Here is a 20,891-nt window from a genome sequence, read left to right on the forward strand (position 1 = left end):
TTTTGAGTTAAGTGGTGAATAATCGCATCTCACTAGATAAGAACATTTTTTTCAATATTTGGATGTTTACAGAAATATTGGAAATGAAATTGATATCTTAGGGCATTTAGTGCTAGAGTACGGTACAATAAAATGTGGAGTTCATCACAGACAGATGATGTATAAAATTGGCAGATTCTGTTGCATCTTTTAATGTCGTAACAATGTCTATTTCAGTGGGCAATGGGTTGTTTCAAGTTCTAATTTCAGTTTACCAGAGTCTCATAGTGTAGGAAAGATAGAGCGTCCCAAAACTTCTACACCTGTGATGTCGTGTCAGTGTTCAGATCTTGCATATGTTGACGACTAGTAATAACCTTTCGATGAGTCGACAGCAGAGCGCCACCGTAACTGCTTAAACTGATCAATGAAAATGAATTGTGCATTATTCTAAGCCAAACAATGCTTAAGTACAGACTGACTGAGCGAAATGTAATACAATCCAGTAACCTGTAGGATACGATACACTTGACACGTGATAACAATGGACATTTAAATTCAACATTTGAAGAATATAAATTGTACATAACATTGTATAAAAAAGTATTTAATTTTCCTTTTTTTCCAGTTTGATGAAATTCTTACATACACAGGTATACTGAGGGGGTGTCTACCCAATTCACCGTAATTCATAAAATCTGATTTCAAAAACTTTTTAAACTATAATTATATAAATGTGTCTTTCAAACCTTGACTGCTCTTTATATGTCAGGCCTTCTGCGAGTACTGATGTCGACCTGGCCGCACCATGTATTTCATAATCTATTTCATTATTTCTGTATCTATCGACGTTCTCTACTGGAAACAATAAATGCTCTATAATGAACGTCTTCTGTGTAATTAACTCATTAATGAACCATGTCTCCTGTGGGTACTTTTCAGCAACCGGGCTGTTCCTCCTTTCAAAGTAAGGGTGTGGAAACACCACCTTAGTGCACTCAACCATTAATCAATGTGTCTCACAACTGGGAGTTCTCACAAATGGGAGGATATCGAATCATAAACTGCCATAATGAGGAATCAGCAACGTTAAGTTAACAAGAAAACTAGGTAGACATGCAGCCATTTAATATGACCCGATTTGTGACGACTGAGTAGAGTGTAATATTGTTGTGTTTAGTGTGAAAAAGAAGTTTATTTTGAGTAGGTAACATTTCTTGCACGCAAGTTTTATGCCTCACACAAGTTTCGTTGTTACGAATACATCGTACCTATTGCCAGAATTCATGCTGACAATCATTGCTTAAAAGTAGTAAAGAAAGTAGTAGGAAACTCCAGTTTCACTGCCAACATGGCAGCCCCCATGAGCTCTGAGATGTCAACTTCATTATTGGATGACCATGTTGTTAACTACATTAATTCAAAATTCACCGACAACATCAGAACGATATTTAATGCCAAACAACTATATGAAGAGGCTCGGTCAAAGAAAGAGTCGTTGGAAAAGAAGGTATTTGCTGTGTGTTCATGAACGTTGTCCATATTTCACGCTTTCTGTTTCACATCAAATAATCAGAAGCCCCATTAAAATCCCCGGTGTGTTTTCAGTGCAGTTGTTTTGTTTAGTGACAGCAATTGTTTTACATGCACAGTAGCTATTGCCAAAGATGATTAGTGGTGGGCGTCTCCATTAAACTATCGTTATGTGTGTTTAGAAGATGTATAGGCAGTTTGGGGAAGCCTACCGATTAGCCAATAATAGACCAAACGGGATATTGTAGAACGTTTTGCCTATTTTACTATAGGCCGATAGGTCTATAATAATGATATTAAATTAAATAAATTTGAAGTGGTGCATTTCCACTTGAGGGTACTAACATCATTGAAGTTTGGGAGCACCTTTAGAGTTCAGCACCATAATTTCTCGTGAGGACGTTCTCAGCCGTAGGTCACATGTCAGTGAGACAAGCAACCAGTTTGTGAGAACCGGTCGGACACAAACCAGTGATCTTCAGATTGTTAGCCCGACAGCTAACAGACTGAGCTACGTCCACATTGTTGCACAATGTGCAAATTTAGCTAGTCATTCCTGTGGCGTCACAGAAATGAATGGAAAGAGTCAAATTGTTTGTGGACAATTACGAAGAATACGGATAGACTTGGTGTTTCGGACTTTCGATCTAGTGACGGTTGCCAAATGGCCCAGATATCATTTGGCACAATCATACTATTCCGTAATCTGCAAGATAACATGTTGTGTGGTTTGAACTGAAAGCGGTTGTTGACGTCAGGCGTCAGACGTCGATTTCACGGTGGATGCATGATTGACGTGCGTGTATTAAAATCATTGTGTGCTTTCGTGACAGAAAAGTGTTGTAGGGAACACAGTAAGGATAATGTGGATCGCACTAAGGAATGAGTGAGACGTGGGCACGTCTAGTGAAGGCATGAGGGTGAGTTAGACTTCGAATCATTATTGAAAATATGTAGATCTAGAGGTGAAAGTTGGATTGCAAGTTCAAGGCCGATTTCCATTAGCCCAAAAATTTTACATCAACACATTTCATTGTTTATTTAACATGTGAACAAAGTATTAAAAATGGAAATGGAAAAGGAAAACAACTGGTACTCATGTATCTAACTCGTTAAGAATTTACCGTGACAACAATGTAAGAATTCCCCTTGTGAACCAGCAAAACAGAACAAAGACAAGTTTAAAATATTCAGATATTATTATCATGCAACGAGAGCAGGGTATACAAAGTCACAAGTCAATATAACAGTGCTAATTACAAATACAATTCAACTGGTTTTGACAGGTTTTGATGATCAAGCATGCCAGAGATGTAACTCCAGCAAATATGAATGAATGTGAGTGTGAGTGTCGCCCTCAACACGGCAACCAGCCATTATATATATATATATATATTTACTAAGTCATTTCCCTAAAGTTCGGGCTCAGATGAACATCGTCAACTCTGTAGAATGCCCTAGAATAAGTCTCCCAGAAGAAAACACATAGAAAACTAGGAGCAGATAAATTCCAGAAAACCAGAATGCTAAAAGTGTTGACCAGCTATTAAAACGAAATGTGACCCATCATATTTAATATTCAAAACACTAAATGTTGTGACCCAATAATAATTATTACTTAATTAATAACAAAATATACAGAAAATACATACTCGTAACACTACTATATTGGATTAGGTCCCTTACCCTAACCCTAAACCCAAACCCTAACCCTTGAAATAATTCTAATAAAATTAGAATACGTTGACCGAACTGGCAAGAAAATGGCTGACGTGTCCAGTGTAATGCATTCTTACAGCTTCGAAAAATAATTGCGTATAAACTTCATGTGAATGTATTGCTGCAAATTGCTGAATGACAAAGATATATATTTATATTAGTTTACATTTATAATTCATTTGATCCAAATAGTTATGTTTGAAACCAAAATATAAAATATATTTAGATTATTTAAATTGATCAAAACTACGAATAATAGAATATAGCAAAATGTGACCAATGTAAGTCATTTTTACTAAATTTAAAAAATACAAAATGTATAAATACACAAAACATAACACCTCAGCACAGCTTAATACAAAGAAATATGAGCATGTTAGTCAGAAAAGAAAAAATATCTAAAACCAGTGCTTGCAAAAAATTGCGCATCCGCTGGTGAACTACTACTGGAAACTCGCAACATCGTTGGGTTTCTGTAATGACATGGCTGGTAGAGATGAAACATCAGTGAGCGGAGCTTATAGGCACTCGCTGAGCTTGACGACCTTGTTGCTATAAAGGCACTCCGAAGTGCGGATATCCAAGAGTTGTCATTCAAAACCTTTTTGAGAAGTTTCATGACAAAATAAATGAGTCTGGAAATTTCTAATTAAATATAAGACTATGATATTTTTTACAAATTTCAATGAAAATTAATGACATAGATGTTCAGTTTTAGTAGTCAAAAAGAAAGTCTATGCACAATTGTGTTCCTAACAAGACACTTTTTCCTTAATCTGTCAGTTTCCATTTTGTCCAAGAACTTATTTTGTCAAGCAGATGGGGTCCATTAACTATTATTTCAATGATCATACGAAACCATTTCATGAGGAAATTGATAACTTGTCTAATAATCAGAAAAATGATCAAATATAGCCAGATCAGCTTACAGCAAAGTAGGCAGAATGTTCAATAACATCATGTTCAGCCTGTAATCGGTAGGTTTCCCCAACATATTAGGAAAATGAGACAATTTTGAAGGATAGTCAACATGTATATTATACATGTACACTTGGGGATATTTGGGGATACCTCTTGCCCATTCATATGCTTGAACAACATACCATGTAGCTCCTTGAAGCTAGGAGTGTTATGACACTACTTTATGTATAAAGAGGCTGTCATTAGAACTCAACATGTTCTGTATGAATAACAAAGAAGTTACTGTCCATAATATTGCCATTGCTGTCATCTATTTATTTTGTATTGATTTAGGTCTCACTTGCCAGCTCAGAAGTTCCATCAGAAATTAAGAAGGCAATAAAAAATGCTCAGACGATCAGCAAACAGATTAAGAAAGTTGGTGAGAATCAAGAAGCAGTGAGGCACGATATTCTGGACCATCTGCGCATACACAAACCTATGCTGGATGAGCTGACAGTACTCACTCAGCAGGTGGAGGAACTTGAACAATACACCAAATACCTTAGCATTGTTGCAAAGGTGGAAGAGTGCAGGTTAGGATGATCAGCATGATCAGTAATACTACACCTTTTTTCTGTAATATTAATTGGCACTCAGAATGTTAACAGATAATAGAATAACAAGGAAGTCAGACATAAATGTAGGTTCATCATTTCTCAAGAGTTTTTACCATAAAATCAGATATACGTCTTGGCTTTACTTCTGTGAAATCTAAAATTAAGGTTATATTTAGTTATATTTAAGACATGTAAAAGTAATTAACATGTTCATATGTAGCATTGTGAACCTGTATGCAGCCATGAAACATGTCTGTCTGTCTGTCTGTCTGTCTGTCTGTGTATGTATATAAAATTCTGTTTAGTCCATTAGCATCAGTTATTAGTAGTCCCTAAGACAATTATAGCTTCTGAAATTGATCCTAGGAGTTGTTCAGTCCCAAAAAACTCAAAGGTATTGAGTCCAGACTGTAAAAGTCAGATTTGCCAAACAGTAACGTTATTATACCTGGGTCATCATTTTCAGCTCCCAGTTGCAAGCTGCACTAATTACAGAGTCTATGGGCAGTGCAGTGGAGGTGTTTAACAGTCTGACTGCCCTGTACGACAGTTTGGATGGGTCCTCATGCAAAAACCTGGTGCAGTTCACTAAGGAGACAATCTTATTCTGGAACAAGCTACTAAAAGATAAAATAGCAGCGTAAGCAATTCTTTGTTATATTGGTAACTAAAATTCATCAGGTTACCATGGTTACACGTCATGGTTACTGAAAAGACATGACTCACATGTTTAGATGTATACCACATACGCATATATTTGTACAGAATGTCTGTTGTTTCTGTATATTCATATTCAGTTTATTGATCACAAGAGTTGCCAAGATACATCTGAAGCTGTTTGAATGACTATTTAAAAATATTTAGAAACATAGTCTTCATTCACTTAGAGACTTAAATTATGTATTGTTCTCTACATCCTTCAGTTTCTTTTAATCATGCCATTAAGTAATACTTGCATATTCTGTCTTCTTACTGGTTGACTGTTGTTGTTTGACCTCTGTTGCATGAACAATACACACTGATTGTGATATTTTGTTTACAAAGGGAATTTGAGGATGTTCTGAAAGCAATGAGATGGCCTCTGGTAGCATCAACCATTAAAGCACCTGTTGTTTCTAACGCATCTGAGATGAAGTCAAGAATGCAGTCACTCTTCAAGCAACTCTTGCAACTTGTCCTGCCGTATCCTTTTTGTGAATGTTGCAGAATTCTGATAAATTAGTATGTAGATTATCTCCCTTTGTCCATTGTTATGATAGGTACATGCAGCGCCATTACATCAGTGACAGATGCATCATTCTAAGTTTGCTGTCAGTAAGACCATGTTTGTTATAGTTTCTGCAGGCTTATTGTATTGTGAACATACCTTTCAACACCAAAAGATAAATGTTAATGCAATAACATATGTCTTGTTTTTTTATGACTGTTACCCATAAGAACACTTTTCTAACATGTAGCTTAACAAATGTTACATAAAATGGCATACCAACATAATATGACACATTGCTAAGACTTTCCTCAAAATCCACACCATGGTAAATGACCTAAATAGGTGCTGGGGAGGTATTATTGCGTTCAGTGTGTGAAGCCAATTTATTTTTTTTTAAAAAAACAACACTTGCTTTGTTATTGGTGGAGTATTATGAAGACAGTTCTGAAACCTGCCTGAATACGATGTTGAGTTTCCGTAACCTTGTCAGTGACACTATCTCTATCGAGACCCAAGTGTCGAGCCCCACCCTGCTGAATATCCCGGGGCTGAAGCCCCTTATCTTGCCCCTCCAGCTGATGCTGAAGCCACTGAAGAAGAGGTTCAAGTATCACTTCTATGGGAAGAAACAGACAAACAGCCTTGACAAGGTAGGGTACTGTAATGTACTAGTATATCCCAAAGGAAGATCATCTGCAGGATGCCTTCATGCCACTCTACATACACCACATCAATAGAATGCATTGTTTTTGCAAAGTAGCTAAAAATTTCCATTATCTGTAAAGGGATTTCCACGGACCCTCATGTACAAGAACAAAGTATGGGTGAAGATCCGGGTTAGAATCAATCTTCAGTTATCTTTACTTGTCATAAGATCCCACAATCAGGATGGGATGATCAGGCTCACAGATTTGGTGGACACATGTCATCATATCCCAATTGCGTAGATCAATGCTCATCTTAATCACCGGATTGTCTTGTTCAGCTGCCCGATAGCTGGAATATTGCTGAGTGTGGCGTTGAAGAACAACCCAACCAACCAACATAAGCAAAGAGGTTAACCCATCAGCAAGGTTAGGGTGATCTGTAGCATGGTTGCAGTCCATTTTACAACATACTGATGGACAACATGATTGATTTCAGCAAGTCACTGTGCAGAATTGCACTGATCTGTAAAGTTCCAGGCAGTCATGTTTTTGTTTGTCCTTGTAGCCAGAGTGGTATTTCACCCAAGTGTTGAGCTGGATCCGAGACCACAATGACTTCCTCATGAAGAACATCCAGCCCTTGCTGAAGGAGGCTGGCCATGACAGTCTCAATGCCAAGGTCAGTCAGTGGATGATCATGTGTCATATACCGAGATGTTGTGTTCATTTCCATTGTCGATACAAAAACAGATTCTTTTTCAGAAGAATTCCTCCTTGGGGTACATATAAGCATTTTTATGTCCATTAAAAATCCCTACGACAGTTGTAACTATTTTTGATAATAAAATATTTAAAACACAAAAAACTCATTTTTTGTCTTGCAAGACCACCCTTACAGGGCCTCCCAGGGCCCCCTACAGCCAAGAGCAGGTAACTCTGGCTGTCTACCTCGCACCTCACTTTTTCATGCTGTTGTTCGACTAGAAAGACGTGCGTGGTCCATTTAGATGCTATCTACCTTCGGAATTATGAGTGAGAAAGAGTCAGCTACTGTATGTATGGTTCCTTTTCTTTCGCACGGGCATTAGTTGGAATTTCTGGGCTGAAAGTTTCATTCATAAATTGTTCTAACGTTGCCGGTAGGTTCCTATCTGCCTGTCATGTGGCAGGCAAGATGGCGGCCTTTATGACTTCTTTTTAGTGCGGGAAGTATTTCGCTTGCATCTCACTTATTCCTACATGTTTCTTATTAGTATGTTTTACATGCTAATATGTCTTAACCCATTTGTTCTTGTTTCAGTCAAAATGGGTAATTTGGTTTTAAGACTGTTAGTCTTTTTCATAGCATTACACAATTATGTGTGCACACTTCTTACTTGCATTTATCCGCTTATACCTAGTTGTTTAGCTGGGTTAAATGTATATAGGCAATTTATTATTGACCGTGTGTTTATATCTTGCATATTGTGTGTTCTATTGCGTATGTTTTCTGTACATCAGTTACCATTAGTTTGGTTCTGATTGTTACAGTTTCGCCTCTGCGTTACGTACTCCATGGGACAAGCGGGCTAAGTCAGGGGATATACCCTCTTCTTTCCCTCTTCCCTCTTTTTCTCAATACCCCCCACCCCGCACCAGCATTTGCAGCAGCAAATGTCGGTCTGCTTCCTGATCACGGACGCGATGTCCGATCTCCATTAGCAGGAGCTCAGCATCCGTTCTCTGATCTTTGCGGTCCGGGATCGTTTGAGAGAGAATAGGGTGCATCCAAGCTTTGGGTTTAGGCTCAGGCACGGTTGCTGTCCCTGTGGGAATGTCAGATCCAAGCTACGGCTCTGGTGTCGTTTTCCCCGCTGGCCCTAAGGGTTCTGCACCGAGGTTGGTCACCGGCAACCCAACTGGTGGTTCTCGAGCACCGGCTTTGCCGTCTGCCCCGGTTCCACTCAGTGCATCGGAGGTCCCTGCTTCAGCAGCCGATCCCACAGGGTCTCCGCACCCTGGTTTTTCGTTGAGCCAGGGGTTGGCCGATTCAGACAACTCGGCTCTTCTGGGTCTGTTCTCCTTATTGACGGGTCCCTTGTGCGTCGGGTTACCGGCAACCGAACTGGTTGTTCTCGAGCACTGGCTTTGCCACCTGCCTCGGTTCCGCTCAGTGCATCGGAGGTCCCTGCTTCGGCAGCCGATCCCACGGGGTCTCGGCACCCTGGTTTTTCGTTGAGCCAGGGGTCGGCCAATTCTGTTCTCCTTGTTGACGGGTCCCTCATCGGGGTTACCGGCAACCGAACTGGTGGTTCTCAATCCCAACGGAGGCCGATTCGGAGCTTTTCGCTCGGATGGATCGCGGTAGCACTGACGCCGGTGGTCATCCCATCAGATGCACCCGACTCCACGGAGTTTCGTCTTCCTGGGAAGTGTTTACTCCGTGCAGGGTAACCGAGACCCAGCTGCTCAGATTACCTTCGCTCTATAGCGAAGTCGTTATAAAGAAATGCCGCAGGTGGTCGTCCCTTCGGACAAGCCCAAGAGTTTCGTCTTCCTGGGGAAGCGTTTGCTTTGTGTAGGGTGGCTGAGACACAATAGCGTATTTTACCATCACTCATCAGTGAGGTAATTAGTCCGCTCCTGTCGCGTAGACGCTCGCGGTTCAATCTCCCGGAGCTAACCACCGCTACTCAATGGGGGAGGATGCGCTGTTTGACCCTCCCGTTGTTGACGAGTGTGTGTACGCCCCCATCGCACTTGGGGGTGGTCTGGCCACAGCCAGGCGTCGGCCCGTCAGGGGACTCGTCCTCGTCCACTCAGCCACTTGGCATGCGACTCAATGCGCTGTCTGTCGCCAGGTATTCACCGGCTACACAGCAGGCACTGCTGTTGCTGCCTCTCCGGCTGGGTTCGACCCTGTTCCCAGGGGCTTTGACGGTAGTTAGGGAGGCCATTAGTCAATTCAAGGACTCTAAACCCTTGCTTGAACAACCCTCCACCTCTCGCGCGCGGCCTTCAGTCCTCAGCTCAAGCTATCCTGCGACTCAGTTGTCCCGTTGCAAGCGGCAATCTCTCTGTCGTCGGCCAGGACACTTTCTACCCGAAATTCCTGTGGGTTGTCGCCTCCCGTTATTACTGCGGGAATGGGAGAGAGTCACATCCTGGGTCCTGTCCACACTCAGGGATGGCCACATGCCACAGGGGAAGCGAGAGCCTCCTCCTTTTGTCGGAAAAGTGGCAATCCTCCGTGTCGAAATTCAGTCTTTACTGGACAAGGCAGCCATAGACATGGTTCCATCAGGACAGGAGAATACAGGGTTTTTACTCCACTTATTTCCTGGTGACCGAAAAGAACGGAGGGTTCAGACCCATTCTAAATCTCAAGGGTTTGAACAACTTGATAGAGGTGCCGTCTTTCAAGATGGAGACACTGGCCTCTGTAGAGGCAGGGGATTGGCTTACGTCAATCAACCTCATAGATGCATACCTCCATGTACCAATGCATCCCGAGTTACCTTCGGTTTTCCTTCGACGGGGTTTGTTACCAGTTTCGTGTGCTCCCCTTCGGCATCTCCACGGCACCAAGGGTGTTGACCAAACTCGTGCTAGTACCAGCTCAAGTTGCCAGGGTGCAGGGCAACTTTTATTTCCCGTACCTAGACGACTGGATCCTCAGAGCGCTCTCCCAACACATAGGTTGAGAATCCACACAGTAGATGATGGATATTCTCACCAGGCTAGGTTGGGTTATCAATCTTAAAAAATCAGAACTGGTGCCGACGCAGGATCTGGTTTTCTTGGGGGCGAGGTTCGAGACAACCCGAGGGATGGTTTCTCTGTCCCAAGAGCGCATTATCAAGGTACAGGGCATAGTGTTAAGGTTCCTACAGTCCCCTATGGCCTCGGCACGAACATGGCTTCAGTTGCTAGGCAACATAGCGGCGACGGTGGACATAGTTTGGCATGCACGTCGGAGTATGCGTCCCATTCAGCAGGCGTTAGCACAACAGTGGTCCCACTCTGAGAGCTACGAGAAGAATCTGGCTATTCCCCAGTGGTTGATTCCTCACTTGCGGTGGTGGACAGATACCGGGAATCTGTTCAAAGGTTTACCTCTGATGACTCCGGTACCGTCTCAGCTCTCACAGTTCAGACAGATGCCTCCCTCACAGTGTCGGGACTATGGTCCGACCACGAGGCGACCTTGCACATCAATGTGCTAGACTTGAGAGCTGTGAGGCTGGTGTTCGAACGCTTCGTGGATCAGGTTCGAAGCCGAGTGGTTCGTCTAGAGATGGACAACCAGACAGCGAAGTCCTACATTCTGAAGCAAGGCGGCACTGTGTTCCGTCGCTCCTTCAGGAGGTGTGGCAGTTTCTACTATGGTGTGATCAGTTCAGCATGCGGGTTATGCCTGTCTATCTCCCAGGGGTCGACAACGTGCGTGAAGATGCGCTCTCACGACGTGTTCTAGCTCCCCACGAGTGGTTGCTCGATCGGGAGATATTCAGCATTATCTCCCAGTTGTTCGGGTCATTCTAGGTGGATCTGTTTGCCTCTGGACTGATGAACCAGATTCCGGTTTTTTGTTCTCGGATTCGTGATCCGAGAGCGATTACCGCCGACGCCTTCCACCAATTCCCCAGATTTCCTAAGTTCTGTCTCAGCTTGCCACCCAACCAGCGCGGCAACTAGTGCTTCTCGCACCTCAGTGGTCTGGTTTCCGGTAATACTCAGGTCGCTAGTGCAGCCGCCTGTACTATTACCGCAGCGAGCGAACCTACTATCCCAGGACGGCCAGTCTAGCCCCAATCCCAGGATTCAGTGGGTGGCCTGACCACTGTCCGGAATCGTCTCCAAAAGAGCGGAATTCCTGCATCAGTTGCAGACACAATTCTGGCTTCATGGAAGGATTCCACGAATGTACAGTATGAGGATAGATGAGCCTGTTATGCGCGCTGGTGTGGAAATAGAGGGATTCTCGATCCCTTTTCTTCGACTGTAGTTGAAGTATTGCAGTTCTTACAGTCTTGTTTAGAATCTGGCTTAGCCGCTTCTACGATTCGAGGTTACTCCACGGCTATTTCAGCCTTCCACATACCCGTTGAGGGTGTCTTGTTGGGACAATACCCCCGGGTACAGCGTTTTCTTGCATGCGTAGACAGACTGCGTCCAGTCGTGAAATTTGTCTAGAGTATTGGGATGGTTGCCCACTCCCCTTGTTCATAACGTGTTGTTTGTTACAACTGTTAAGTTGGAAAACGGCTTTTTTAGTGGCGGTTGCGTCTGATGGACGTGTTAGCGACTCACATGTCATATTTTCAGACCCGGAACTATGTTCCATAAGGATCGGTTAGCATACGCTTACTGAATTCATACCGCCCAAAGATCGATTATTCGCTTTGTATTACTGCACCTATCGATCTACCTGTGTTTATGCTGCCTGTGTCGTCAGATAATACATACATGTATTAGACGTTATGAAACCCCTCAAAGTTATATTAAGAGAATAGCCTTACTCCTTAAGGAGAAACAGCTATTTTGCTGTTATGGAGGTGGAATGGCTGGCTATCCGGCTGACACTCAGACGGTAACCCGATGGATTGTATTGGCAGGCTGCAAGGTCTATTTACATAAAGGCTTATCTCCCCAAGAGGGGTTGACAACTCACTCAGTGAGAGCAGTGGCCATGTCAAAATCGTAGGCCGCGGCTCTTCCCATTGAGGGGATCTGCTCAGCGGCTATTTGGAGTCGTCAGAGCATGATCATCCATCATTACCAACTGAACAGACACTCATGAGAGCTTGCTCAGTTCGGTCAGTCAGTTCTCTGCAGTAGACAGAATAGCTCTGCTCAAGCTGATTAAGCTTTGTCAGGTGACTATATCTATATCACACGGTGGTGGGTGACTATCCATTCCCATTTTATCGGCGATGGTATTTAGTGATGGTTTTTTAGTCCCGCCCCCCCTTTTGGCTGGGTGCCTTCCTTTCCTTTCCATTTCCCCGCATAGCTTGCTAGTGCGGTATGGACAGGGTTCAGTTTGGCGAGTGTCCCGTACGTCCAGGTCTCCAAACTTTGATTTGGGTAGGCGGGGTTTGTGTCATTTGGGATTTCCAAAATTCTAGCCATTGGGCATGTAGGTTCGCACTTCGATCAAATGGACTATGCTGTTAGACAGAATACCACTCCTTATTGGTTATCTTTGGGAGTCTGTTTAATGCTTATATGTATCCCAAGGAGGACTTCTTCTGAAAAAGAATTATACAAACCTGCAGAGGTTATGAATTCTTTGAAAAAAGTCCTCCTTATGGTACGGCCACCCTCCTCCCCTCATTCTGTCTGATACGTTCAGCATGAAAAGTGAGGTGCGAGGTAGACGGCCAGAGTTACCTGCTCTTGGCTGAAAGGGGCCCTGGGAGCCCCTGTAAGGGTGGTCTCACAAGACAAAAGGTGAGTTTTTTGTTTTGTAAATATTTTATTATCAAAAATAGTTACAACTGTCGTAGGGATTTTTAATGGACATAAAAATGCTTATATGTACCCCAAGGAGGACTTTCTTCAAAGAATTCATAACCTCTACAGGTTTGTATAAGTTTGTGTCTCTTTGACATGCAAAGATGTGATGACAATGGTTTCTAATAACAGTCAGTTGTTACATCCAAAGATTCATGTTCATGTCCATTTCTATTGTGGATGTTAAAAACAGTTGTGTCCCTTTGACATGCCAGGATGTGATGAAAGTGGCTTCCAATATTAGTCAACTATCATATCCAAAGATGTTGTGTCCATTTCTATCACTGATATAAAAAACAGTTGTATCCCTTTGACATGCCAGGATGTGATGACAGTGGTTTCCAATAACACCGACAGTCATTTGTCATATCAAAATATATGTGTCTAGTCATTCATATACATTCATAGAGATACATTTGATCTTGGTGTATCTCTCAGTTGAATAACAAGAAGATGTGACTTAGAATTGATCTTCAGTAGCCCATGCTTGTGCCAAGAGGTGGTCAGACTTGATGACTTGGTTGGCACATCATCGGTTCCCAGCTGCATAGGTGAATGCTTATACTGTTAGTCACTGGATTGTCAGATCCACACTCGACTACTGCCATATAGCTGAAATATTGCAGAGGGCATGTAAACCAACACACTTATGCTCATAGTTCCATCACAAAAAGTAGGCCTTTAACTAAATGTGACTTTGTTTCTGGAATTGATGTCATGGGCAAAGTCATGGAGTGTCAAATCCGACTACAATGTTCCTATTAACAGGTTGAGTTGATGCGTGGCCTGGTGATCCTGGTGATGGAGAAGATGGTCAACGACCTCCCTGAGCTGGTGTATGATGAACATTTCTTCTCCCACATGGTGGACGAGGCCCTGCTGTTTGACAAGGAGCTGAGACTCACCTACAACTACCCTAGCTCAGAGCCCGGCTGTCTCCATGTGCTGTCCTCAGGCGAGGCCATCGACACGTGGCTTATTATAGAGAAGAGGTGTAAGTTGAATATCGTTATCATTATCATCAACAACACCATCAGCATCATCATCTTCATCACAGGGATTTTGCTACTTCTGCTTTGGAGTAGTTTTCAACTCCAATTCTACAGAAAATATCACCTCAAAAGTTCCCCCGTTTGAAATAAACACTTACCCAGTTCATCACACCAAAGAACTGGGTTCAGTTCTCAATGGAGAGAAAAGACACATGTTAAAATTATTGCAGCTTTGTAAAGTTATGGTTTTTATAGGTTTTTACGTGCAAGTTGCTGACAAATAGGACCAGCAGGAAGGAACAGGCTTCAATGTCTCAAGGTTTGACAGTATGCCTTGTGATAATTTGGAAGAATTACTTTTTTTATCCCCATATATACTCTTGAAACGCTGGTGAGTTATGTGTGTAATCTTACGTTGAGTCTGATTGTGACATAATGTGAAAGGATATATGTAAAACATGCACTGTTTGTGATTCAGTTGCCATACAGAAGATCGAAGCAATGCTGTCCTCTCCCACAGCCTGGCAGTCTCAGTACAAGGACATCACAGATGTGGATGAGCTGAAGGTTCCCGAGTGTGGGGAGAGCTTTATGACACTCCTTCTCACAATCACAGGTGAGTCACACATAAAGTCACACATGACAAAATTTGAACCTCTAGAGAAGCACACACTTCTTTTTGTAGCATTCATTTGTTATCCAAGTGTTTGACATCTTCAGACCGGTACAAGCCACTGCCTGATGTAAGCAGCAAACTACGCTTCCTTGGACTGCAACTTGAGCTGCTGGAGGACTTCCGTGTCCGTGTAGTGCAAGTGATGAAGCAGGAGACACACAACCCTGTAGGGAGCTGCTTCTGTGCTATACTGAACACAGTGCACTATGTTGGAGAGGTTCTTCAAGAGTGGAGTGAGACGGTGGTAAGTGTTGTTAATAACCCTATAGGGAGCTCCTTCTGTGCTATACTCAACACAGTCCACTATGTGGGAGAGGTTCTTCAAGAGTGGAGTGAGACGGTGGTAAGTGTTGTTAATAACCCTATAGGGCGCTGCTTCTGTGCTATACTCAACACACTGTAGGAAACGTTTTTCAAGAGTGAACTGAACTGAGTTTTACGAATAATTGCGATAATTAAGTACATTTTTTAATTTGATATATTCTAGAAATATCCCAAAAATGAACATACCAAATATATTTGCCAAATAACATGCTACTTACAGATATCTTACTTTCTTCAAAGACATATATATTTATGTATGTACGCCTTTGTTTCAGTGTTCATACCCTCACAGTATGGCACTTATATCTGTTCACCTTCACTGTGCACAGAATTTGTATTTCACTCTAAACAGAAGATGAACTAAACTAGACGATAACAATACTGTTCGTAGTCATGACATGTCAGCTGGGTATCTTTGGGTAGCCTAAATCCTTCACTTGTCTTGTGTCAGGCCTGTTCTTGGTTACCGTGACGTTGCTGGAAAGTTGTTCAAAGCAGTGTTATATCAGACTAAAATCATACTCTCACTCTATGATTGACACGACTGTGTAGGTATATTGTCTTTTTGTGTTTCAGTTTTTTATCCAGCTAATGTATCAAAAATCCACACATTCCCAGAGGATGAAGAAGGAGAAACAGGGTAAAGCAAAAGGGGACCGACCCCGGTCTCTCTCCCTCAGCCAGTCTGCTGACTCCAGCAAGGTATTGGTTACCTCCCCTTGTACACTCAGTAAAAAAAATGCAACAATTCAAAGTTTTCTCTCCTTGGCCATTTTATAATTGGCCCATTTATTCACATTGCCAGTTACTGCTAAACAAAAGTCAGTCCAGTCAAGATTATAATCCACAGTAAGCGTATTTTGAACCTACAAAATTGCCTTCCATGACGACAGTAGTACTTGTTTAACAGTACCAGATGACATTGATGGAACGTGTTGTCACCCTGTCTGTGTTTGATCATCATTACGTGGTCATCACAAAAACTGACCAGCTTGGAGTCTGTATAATGCATCTGTGCTGATTGTCCCATGAAAACTACGTTGAGCTGGACTAATGCAAACAGCCACGCAGACACCTGGCTGCACAAGGCTGTATGAATGAAATGCTCTTGAACATGACATTAAACTCAGTTTCAAGTCACTGTATCTCTATGTCCAGCTGAGTGAGGACCTTGACATCAGCAACCTGCCAACTCTGAACACCACTGTGTTTGATGACATCAGTGATCTGTTTGAGTCCCTCAAGGTGGACATGTTGAAGAACAGTGTGAGCTACGTCTTCACTGACTTCCATGCCAGGAGTCAGCCCTACAGGAAGGACAGGTGAGAGATAGCATTGATGTTTCATACCTTTAGACTTTGCTTTGTTAGTCAGACAGGTGAGCAGAGTGTACCTTTAGGCTTTTCTTTGCCAGACAGACAGGTGAGCAGTGTACCCTTATATTTTGCTATGAAAGCCAGACAGGTGAGCAGAGAGTATGTTTAGACTTTGCTACATCAGCCAGACAGGTGAAGAGAGACTATTTTTACGCTTTCCCTTGTGAGCCAGACAGGTGAGCAGAGTATGTCTTTAGGCTTTGCTTTGTCAGCCAGACAGGTGAACAGAGAGTAAGGACCTTTGTTTGTTATATCAAAAACATCAGTTTGATGGATCTTTGTCGCAGATGGATTTCTCTACCATCCCAGAAAGACCTGATGGTAACACTGGGTCTGTCAGCCTCAGCCTGCGAGATGTTGCTCGTCCTCAAGGATCATCTCGCTGTCATGGAGGACCTCCTCAGCAAACCACTGTTCCACAAGTTCTGGCAGCGCTTGGCAGAGAAAATAAATAAATTCATCCTTGAGGAGGTACTGCATATTTTCAAAGGTGCCATGTGCTATGATGCTGGTGCAGTGTTCATGCTTTGAAGGCTAACTGCTATTCTTGTTCTCTCAAAATTACATCTGGGACTATTTTTTTGACAAATAATTTATCAAAGTGTCTATTGTCACTGCACCAGTGACATGAGTCATTCCACAATGGGACCAAGTCAACCAATAAAATCCATGTTTTCATTTGAGATAGTAATACAAAATCGTTCCATTATGTCATGTTACAAGACATGCACCTCATCTGTGCTGGTGCAAACAGGGAACTTATCCTATACTAACGTACACACATCACACCCATTGATTGTTTCAAAGCTTTAATTATAGTTGATATCTCTGCATTATCAGTGTCACTGAGTGTTGCAGAGTTACATCCCTTTACAGCAGTGCCTGGATCTTCTGATTTGCGATTTGAATCCCAACTTTGTCATGATAACAGTGTCTCTTTTTGTTCAGTTTGCTCTCGTGCTTCCCCAAAGTGGTGTACATCTGTGACTGCCAGCACTGCAATTAAGCTGACTTGATGAAACATGGTCCAGAGTATTTAACACATATGATTGTGAAGACCATGTGTTCTTGTTTCAGGTGATCCTATCTAACCACTTCAATGAAGGAGGAGCAGCACAGCTTCAGTTCGATATGACTCGTAATCTCTTCCCACTGTTTGGCGAGTTCACCAACAAACCAGAGACCTATTTCAGAGAGTGAGTGTGCCATTTGTGAAGAAAGAGACACTCTTCTCATATGCAGATCAGTGAGGATTAGGTGGTTGCAAGTTATTGCCTATTTTGACATGGTACCCAGAAGTGTTGGTTGTAGCTAATGCTGTGAAACAGCTCGGACTAAGTCATATGAGTTGACTGATAGTCACACTCTCTTCTTGGCTTGGACCAGGGATTGGGTGGCCATCTTTTTGTGACTTGGTTATTGCTGTGTCCTTGTACATCAAGGTCAAAGGTCATTGCAAATATAAGTCATGTGATTGTTTTGTCCATACTTGCCATATGTAGTATCATATAACAAACGCACCTACAGACTCATGCCAGTTGTATTCGGACATTTGATGTAATTTCCATGGGGTTTCATGTTATTTCAATGTAACATGAATAATTTTCTTGAAGTGAGTTTAGGATGGATCTTTGTAAAATTTGACAGGGTCTTTGAAATTCTCCCAATACATCACATTACAGAATATGTCTAACGTATATAGCCAGGGTTGGACATATGCATACAGGTTTGGCAAATGACTCGTTTGTGGATCTTAACAAACAAGATGTGTTGCAAAATTAAGTCTCACAACAAAGACTCCGATATATATGGTGTTTCCAGGCTACAATAGTATTTTGAAAGGCTTAGCAGTCTGATGTTCTAGTCAGTCTATACTTGATATAAACTCCTTGATTTAGTGGGTAGTGCGTTTGCCTTGAGAGAGTAATATCACTGGGTTGATCCTACTCTGTGCCATACCAAATGTGTCACACGTTAACAGATGGTGCTTGTTGCCACCCTGCCTTATGTTCATCATATAGGGATAAAGCAAGGACATCTGCCTGTAGTTAGCATGAACTGTCCATGTTATTGTGCAGCATGGTATCTCAGTAGACTTGCACTTTATAACTGAAGTCCACACTAATACAAGCAACCCAAACATGCATTTCAGCCTGGAAATGAACCACCACCTTTTTAGAGTGTTAGCACTATAACACCAGCTTAAGCCTGGGCTAGTACAAGGAGCTACACATACACATGCATGCACGTTGTCATATGAGCCAAATATTCTCAAGCACAAAGTTAAACCCTGTTTCACCTCACCTCAGCCTGTAAATGCAAACAGCACTAAACCCAGAGTCCACATCTGCATACATAGTTGTAAGATAAATTAAATACATGTTCAAGTTCATTGTGTATCATTCACTATAGACTGAGCTCTTAAAAGTGACAGATCACTTCTAAATATTTCAGAGTGAAGGAAGCCTGCACGCTGCTGACATTGAAAACCGGCTCTGCCATCCTTCTGAAGGAGGTCCTGTACTCCGCCCTCCATGAACCCAAGAAGGACCCTAATGCCAAATCTGCAGATCCTAAAGCTGCCTTACATGAAGTAGGGATCTACAAGATCTCACCTAGCCTTGCAGAGTCCATACTAAGTATGAGAACCAACCTTTCTGTCAGGTGATCAACAAGAACAGTGACACGTTTTGGGGATGCATGACTCATCCCCATCCATCAGGGTTATATTTTCTCCACCTTATAGCCAGGGTGTTTTACAGGCTGGGCAAACATGGTATACTATGTAGTCTTGATGTACTTATGTCAAGAGGGTTCTCACAGGTAGCTGCAATGAATACCTTCTCATTATCAAGAACACCATTTATTTACTGTCATATCCTGATCATTATAAATAAGAGCAGCATTTCAAATATCTACCACTTAAGATGAGCTGAAGCACGTACGATTCCTTACTATGGTGTATATGTCACAAAATAGCGTGACGGTTTGATAATAGTCATATGAAAGAATTAGGTACTCTGTAACTTTTTGTGTACAGTAAAGACATCATTAAAAAAAGTCAGACAATCTGTTTTTATCAAAGAATGGATGGTGTTCTTGTCAGGATAAAGCCAACAGATATTTATGGTATCCACTGAGGTCATATACGGATGTTGATGCAAATTAGAGAGGTCATATGCAGATTTTAGGAACTACTTTCACAATGTAAACAAACATGTTATGACACAATTTTTTATATATTCCTGATGATAAGCTGCAGCATAGTAAATCATCAATGCCATAAGACTCTGTACATCTTGACAGAGTTTAGTTTAGAGGACTTGAATGTAACCAGACTCTGTACATCTTGACAGAGGTCAGTTTAGGGGACTTTGGATGTGACCAGAACTACACAACTGATATGTCACGATACAACTAAACTGGGCTGGTTATTTCAAACTTTACAGCTTATGTAAAACCCACATATAATGCAAATCAGGTGGACTCTTTGACTTCTGACTTACATATTTTATACCTGTTCAAAGTTGAAATTTCCAGATCTTGATCTCCTGACATATATGTCAAACAGTTCACGTCTGGATGGAGATACAATGTTTCTACCCTCGTCTCAATCACTGCCAAAGATTAACTTCCAGCATATTGACCAATATATGCATGTAATAATAACAATCTGGCTCGGTTGTAATGGTCGTCACTGAATATGAGCTTCTACTAATATTATGGTTATAAGTTATTACATGTATATTTTCTATACTCCCTCTAATTTATGTTAAAATATACTTTGAGATGTCATCAATCTAGATCCTGTGTGGAAATATCACCTTGTCGACTGTCTGGTGGGGAATGTTATTATATTGGCATGTACGGATGAGCGTTCCCCAACAGAGGATGCTGTCAACCAGAATAACGTGGTTTTATCCCAGTGTAAACCAAATTTTACAATCTTTTAGGTAAAAGTATGGGATAATTGTTACAAACGGGTATAGATAGAGGTGTGTGTGTATGTAGATAGAGATGAGAGGATAAAGTTGCGTGTATGTGTGAAGTGCTGTGTTTAATTGTGGTAGGGTACGATGTGTATAGATACCCTGTATGGGGAAAGGGTCATGGGAGGTGGGATAGGGAAGGGTTTAGGGGTACCTTGGCAGGGTAGGGTGTGCAGGAGGTTGGGTGGCATAGTGTGGGAAAAGGGAAAGGATACAAGGGTAGGATGGGTTGGTTGAATGCTACATACATGTATATAATCAACAACAAATTTTCTTTCCAAGTCCTTTGACCCTGTGAACTTAGGGATGCCATGAGTAATGTGTAGTGCATGTATAGTAAACACATGTTGTACCATAGTTCACTCTCAGCTGGGTTAAAATGGAAAGACATTTTAGTTGTAACCAGGAAGGAAAGGATTCTGTACAAA

The 20,891-nt window shown here is 42.0% G+C and overlaps 1 protein-coding gene across 1 annotated transcript; it reads left to right on the forward strand.

Annotated features, from left to right (window-relative positions):
- Positions 1-1,321: 1,321 nt before the first annotated feature.
- Positions 1,322-20,539, forward strand: LOC137283631 (RAD50-interacting protein 1-like). The gene is made up of 14 exons (XM_067815225.1): positions 1,322-1,489; positions 4,486-4,727; positions 5,218-5,391; positions 5,796-5,933; positions 6,452-6,611; positions 7,174-7,287; positions 13,875-14,100; positions 14,577-14,714; positions 14,819-15,018; positions 15,675-15,800; positions 16,257-16,420; positions 16,762-16,945; positions 17,552-17,670; positions 18,929-20,539. The coding sequence occupies exons 1-14, from the start codon at positions 1,331-1,333 to the stop codon at positions 19,140-19,142; spliced, it is 2,358 nt and encodes a 785-aa protein (XP_067671326.1). The 5' UTR covers positions 1,322-1,330; the 3' UTR covers positions 19,143-20,539.
- Positions 20,540-20,891: the final 352 nt, after the last annotated feature.

This window comes from Haliotis asinina, chromosome 5 (assembly GCF_037392515.1).
Source record: "Haliotis asinina isolate JCU_RB_2024 chromosome 5, JCU_Hal_asi_v2, whole genome shotgun sequence".
Classification (NCBI taxonomy): domain Eukaryota; kingdom Metazoa; phylum Mollusca; class Gastropoda; order Lepetellida; family Haliotidae; genus Haliotis; species Haliotis asinina.

Bases quoted from the DNA above. Each gene is read 5' to 3' on its own strand.
- LOC137283631 (XM_067815225.1), top strand. From the start codon at position 1,331: ATGGCAGCCCCCATGAGCTCTGAGATGTCAACTTCATTATTGGATGAC. The intron at 1,490-4,485 runs GTATTTGCTGTG...GTATTGATTTAG, and splicing joins AAGAGTCGTTGGAAAAGAAG to GTCTCACTTGCCAGCTCAGA. The intron at 6,612-7,173 runs GTAGGGTACTGT...TTGTCCTTGTAG, and splicing joins AGACAAACAGCCTTGACAAG to CCAGAGTGGTATTTCACCCA.